Source organism: Myxocyprinus asiaticus, chromosome 23 (assembly GCF_019703515.2).
Source record: "Myxocyprinus asiaticus isolate MX2 ecotype Aquarium Trade chromosome 23, UBuf_Myxa_2, whole genome shotgun sequence".
Classification (NCBI taxonomy): Eukaryota; Metazoa; Chordata; class Actinopteri; order Cypriniformes; family Catostomidae; genus Myxocyprinus; species Myxocyprinus asiaticus.
Window position 1 is genome coordinate 42,006,336 of NC_059366.1, and position 6,000 is coordinate 42,012,335.

Consider the following 6,000-nt stretch of genomic DNA (forward strand, 5'->3'; position numbering starts at 1 on the left):
AGGGGTTTGTACAGAATAGTCTATTAATTTTACAACTTGTCAAAGCTTTGGGTTTGTGTTCACTAGTCGTGATCTGCTGTAGGGTTTGTACAGACTAGTTAATTAGTTCTGGAACTAGTTGACGCTTTTAAGCCTGCGCAAACTAGATGTGAATCAAGATTTGTATCAGCTTGATTAGTTATACAGCTAGTCAATGCTTTGGGCCTGTGTTGACTAGTTGTGGATTAAGGAATGTACTAGCTAGTCGATTAGTTCAAAAGTGACTTGATGATTTGGGCCTGTGTCAACTAGTCATGGACCTCATGGCTTTATATGCTGAGAGCAGGAGAAAAATCCGTCATCCACAACCTGCTGTATTTGTGCTTTATTTGTTTTGTATAGTAACCTGTACAATCAGATATAGTGACCAGAATTATGAGAATGTGAAAATGTATTGAAACATGAGAGCTTTGTGTTCGCAGTGCACAATCAAATGAACCACACACTGGACATCTAAGATGGGCTAAAACTGTTCACTTATGACATTGCAAGCAGCATCAATGGATGTTTGCAAGCTTTTGATTCTCACCTGCATCATCTCAGCTGTGCTGGACATACTCTCCAGACAGACGTTAGACCGCTGAAGCTGTATGGAGAGTAGCAAGTCATTTCCATAAAGTAAACATTGACTCGCCTACAACTTTTTTAGACTACTAGTTGACTAGTAAAAATGAGTAGTCGTACATGCCCTAGCATGCACGCAGATTTATGTTTGTGTACACATGTTTGAGATTATGTTGAAATACTGCTGTCCATTTAATGTGTAAATGTGCATGTAGACACCTGCTTTTATATGTGTGGGAATGTGGTTGTGTGTATGCGTGTGTCCATTTATGCAAGTATACTGGCTTTTAAATACTATATATATATATATTTAGTATGTGTGTTTGTGTGTGTGTGTGTGTGCTTTATTATGCTGTTTCAGTGCAACAGGTGTGACCTCATTGTGGTTGCTGTTGAGCAGCAGAAGCAAACAAAGTCTGCATCAGATTAACACGCAAACACTCACACACACACACACACACACACACACACACACACACACATGTGAGGACTCTCCAAAGACATAATGATTTTTATACTGTACGATTCTATCCTGAACCCTACCCCTAAACCTAACCCTCACGAAAAATGTTCTGTATTTTTAAATGTTCAAAAAACATAGTTTAGTATGTTTTTTAAGCGATTTGAGTTATGGGGACACTAGAAATGTCCTCATAAACCACATTTATAGCATAATACCCTTGTAATTACCAGTTTATAACCTAAAAAAATTTCCTCATAAACCATCCAAACCCACCCACACACACAAACACACACACATGTTGGTGCAGCTATCATTATGAGGACTCTCCATAGACATAAAAAAAAGTCCTCGTAAACGACTTAAACCTGCTCACACACACACACACACCTTTTTTCTATAATCTTCTTTCCCACACTCATTCTCACTCTCTCTCTCTCTCGTATGTATAGAGTTTTGCGAGACTTGTTCTGCATCGTACATTGATTGTACATTGCATTGGTTGAATAGGTGTATTGGCTGTCTTCATCCAATGAAGACTGAGTTTCATTAGATGTGCTTCGGGCATCATACATATTGTACCATAAAAAGTAAAGAATCAAAATGTTCTGAATTTAATATTCAAGAATAAATGTTAGAAAATCATTTTTCAAATCAAAATTGCACTTGATTTTGACACAAAAATGTTTATCTGCTCTTCTGGATCTGTAAAACTGGCCTATACAACAGAATTGAAAATTAGAGTATAATATAAACATATATAAACACAGACAGGAGAACTTAATGGCTTTTGGATTTTCAACTTATTCACTTTGGTTTAATTTCCACAGCTGAACGAACTGAAAAAGGACATTGCATATTCACTAATGATTTCCAGTGGTGATTATTGTAGCTAGTTTTTCTTTCTGCCACAGTATCTGCACTGCAAAACTCAAAAGCAGATATTTGAATGAAAGAAAGAAAGAAAGAAAGAAAGACTCTTATTTTGGAGACTCAACCCAGTTATAACAGCAAAGACCCTTTTTAATCCTTCAGCTGTTTTCCAACTCTGAAACGGCATGCTGAGAGTTTACTGGTACATTGCAAACATAAACCCTGCTAGCGTTTAGCTACTGTTTACTAAATACAGCGGATGACATCAGCATTGACTCCAATATTGAGCTACTTTATTTAACTCACAAATCCGTTGCAGGCTCTGTCAGTAATGTTAACCAGCTCAGAGTTCTGCTGATGCATATAAACACTAACTGAGGCGTACCATCTGAGACATTAGATCAATTCAGTGGCAATCATTAAACTTAAATACTTTCCTGAGAGTGGTTTGAGACAGATGTATGTGGGGATGCAAAGTGATCTCCATGAAATGGACTGTAAACAGGAAAAATAACCAGGAAGGCATAAATATTTGTCTCTGAAAGGCTATAGATTAATCACTGCAATCATCATGCACTTTCATTGTATGAAAAAAAAAAAAAAAAAAAAAAAAAGATACAAGGGAAGTGAATGGTAACTGAGGCTAACATTCTACCTAACATCTCCTTTTGTGTTCCATGGAAGAATGAAATTCATACAGGTTTGGCACAAAATGAGGTTGAGTAAATTATGACAGAATTTACAGTAACACTTTACAATTAGGTTCCATTTGTTAACATTAGTTAATGCATGACATATCATGAACAAACTATTAACAATATATATATATATATTCATTAACTAACTTTAACTAAGGTGAATAAAATATACAACTATTAATGTTAATTAATACACCTTTTGATTTTAAAATGTATTAGTATATGTTTCAATTAACATGAACTAATATTAATAAATGCTGAAAAGGTATTGTTCATTGTTAGTTCATGTTAACTAATGTTGTTAACTAATGTTAACAAATGGAACCTTATTCGTAAAGTGTCACTGAATTTACATGTGAGTAAACAATCCCTTTAACAGGACTGAAAGCATAAAAAAATAAATAAAAAAAATAACTATATAAAGGATTAGTTATGACTCAACGTTCTGATTGGATGAGCGAGGTTCAAAGCTGTTGTAAAATACCTATAAATGCATTGAAGTTGCTATGTTGCTACCATAAATAACCTACAGTTAGGCTTACAAACTATATTACCTGGTGGATGAACTGTTTATTCTGATTATTATTATTAACAATACCAGTAACTTTTTATTGAAAAATGGTGTATTCTATCATATTGCTGCTGCTGCCATTTTATAAAAGCAATTAGTCATTGAAGACATCACAGTGATTTTACCATTAAGAAGTAGTGTTTTTAAGCCCAATGTGAAGCAGAGTGGTGTATTGCTTTATTTATGACATAATGGCAGTATAGCTCCCATTGCTGCCATTACAGATGCTAAAATTAGTTACTCACTTTTGGGTTAACTATCCCTTTCAGGTTAATTAAATTGTTCAATTTTCATTTTTCTTATTATGAGTTATTTTCAAGTGAAACAGGATTTTCAATAAATTAAAATGTAGAATTGGACTTAATTTTATACACTGGGAATTGATTGGATCTTGAAAAGTGGGTATACTGTAATATTCCTGAATGGAGCTAGGTGGATTACAAAAGTAAAATGTATTCATGATGTCAGCCGAAAAGGAAAGTCGACTGAGAGGCGGAGCAAGTCATTACATTTTCATAAAAGATTACAAAGACAAATATTTTCCGATTTGAAAAAACAAAAACAAAACACGTACTGATACATCAAGCATAATTAGACTAGGAACGTGAATTAAAAAATGAAATAGGGTCAATTTCGATTTCACATTGAATCTTCTCTTAATGACCCTTACATGAAGATAACCGTTTAAACCCACCATTGCGTTGTTCTTAAGACGTGTTCCAAACAACACAGAACTCAATCTCAACAAATGGCCCCTTCTGAGGAGCTCAGGAGATGCAGATGCCAGTAAATCACTAATGTTGGCTTGGGCTCGTACCCACACATACAGTATACACAGCGACCACAGAGAGGCCGTGAGTGCCCTGGCTCCAGAAGTTGACTGGTTTGTGAGTTCCAGTAAAGGTTGGTCTAGCTGGTTCCTCCCTTGCGTCTTGCGCTGAGAGTGCGTTTATGGTGCTAATGCTTGTGGTGAGCAGCCATTATGATCCAAACCCATCAGAACTACTCCAAACATTATAAAAGAAACAAACATCATACTGCAGATAAATGTGCAGGTATACAATGCTCCTCAAGTAGAGGCCATAATTCCTGGATGCAGTTTAAATCTGATTGGGTTAAAAATATGTATTTCTGCTTTGAATACACTGATTTGAATGTTTTAATACTGTAAACAAACACGTCATGGTTTCTTAGAAGGATCTAAAGTGAAACACAGACTCCAATCCATACAAAATATTTATACAACACTCTTATTTGTTCCAACACATCAACAAAGTACTCAAAGCAGTCGTTTTGCACAAAAGCAGAGCGATACAAGACAAAACAAGTGTTACAATGTCCAAAATTGATCTTTACTGTAAACTGACAGGCTACAAACTGCATAAGTTACACTCTCAAATGTGTTATGATACTAGTTCTCAGGGGAGTTTGTAATACATATAGCCTTCAACATGCACAATCCAACACACATGCACTGTCACGCATTCATAACTGCTAAACTGCCAGAGTCACACTACACATGACCGTTATAACTACTAAAACGGTGAGTGTCAGTTTGCTGGACACCACCATCTTGCAAAAGAGGAAAGGAACAATACAATGGATGACTTACCTCGCAGTAAACTGGATGAGTAACTGGAGAATGTGTCAAAGATGCTGTTTGAAGCCATATGTCCCTTTCAGGAGGCAAAGAACTGGCCTCTCCACTGCCTTAGCGACTACAGCCTGAGAGAACAACAGAGAGAGAGAGAGAGATCTTTGGAACAACATAGACTGCCTGCAACCAAGAATTTGGGGTTTGAGAGTGCCACAGGAATCTTTCGCCACAAGCCGACTAACAGAACAGCATATGTGCCGTGTGGTGAGCGATACAGTGAGAGAGAGACAGAGAGAGAGACCAAGTGAAGAATATCAACCAACCTTGAGATGGACTCACCTTTGATGACGACAACTCTCTCTCTCTCTCTCTCTCTCTCAGTCTCTCTTTCTCAAGGTGGTTGTTATAGTTTCTATGTGGTTTTATGCCAGATAGATAGATAGTTGAAAGTTCAGGTGTCTGTCACAGCAGTGATCTCCGTGGTAACGGCCTGTCAGTCACATGTCTGAGGTATCCGAGGTCACAGCTCCTGTGGTAACGCTTCTACACAGCCATCCCACGATCTGATTGGTGGAACTTAGGTCACGCGACTCTCTCTTTTACTCGCATGCAACAAAGTTCTCTTTTCCTTCACAGTGTATTTCTCGCCTTTCTGATTGGCTGACAGGTGTTTTTGACTGGTTTCTAAGAGGTTGTCGAACGTTCCAGGATAGTGACCACAAAAATACACAACTTGCAAACCCTCATGTGAAGGAAAATCATGAAACATTCTGGATTGATGAGGATTATAAAAGGGCAAAGAGAGTGTAGGGTTGTGTTTAAATATGTGTGAGGGTGTGTGTAAGTGTTCTTTGGTGGTTTTGGGGCCTGCTAAACCACCCCATCCACCCCCACTCACAACTTGATAGTATCTAAATGTTAGCTGTATTATAAACAGCCATGCCAGCCATTTCACTCTTCCTTACCATCATTTTTACTCAGTGCTCTCTGCTTTCAGGGCTTGACATGGTTGTGGTGGCCTAATTTTTTATATTTCTGAACTATCTGCTTTATTTGACACACTTTGCATGTAAGGCCTGATTTTAATGGCCCCTTTAAAAGCAAATGTGTTTATCTGTTTATCTGCAGCACCATTTACCAGAAGTTAAGTAACTGTGTAAAAAGGTATACATGTGTGTATGTGTGTGGGCTTATTTTG

The 6,000-nt window shown here is 37.2% G+C and overlaps 1 protein-coding gene across 3 annotated transcripts in view; it reads right to left on the minus strand.

The window, feature by feature from the left end:
• LOC127413540 (runt-related transcription factor 3-like) overlaps positions 1-5,270 on the minus strand; it is a 74,579-nt gene extending 69,309 nt beyond the window's left edge. The window contains exons 1-2 of one of the 3 annotated variants that reach the window (XM_051650775.1): positions 5,142-5,267; positions 4,818-4,930 (exon numbers count right to left, since the gene is read on the minus strand). In XM_051650775.1, the coding sequence (XP_051506735.1) occupies positions 4,818-4,875 (58 nt within the window). In that variant the 5' untranslated portion in view covers positions 4,876-4,930; positions 5,142-5,267. Of the gene's footprint in view, positions 1-4,817; positions 4,931-5,141 lie in introns of all 3 variants that reach the window. The other 2 variants (XM_051650773.1, XM_051650777.1) reach the window with 2 other exon arrangements.
• Positions 5,271-6,000: the final 730 nt, after the last annotated feature.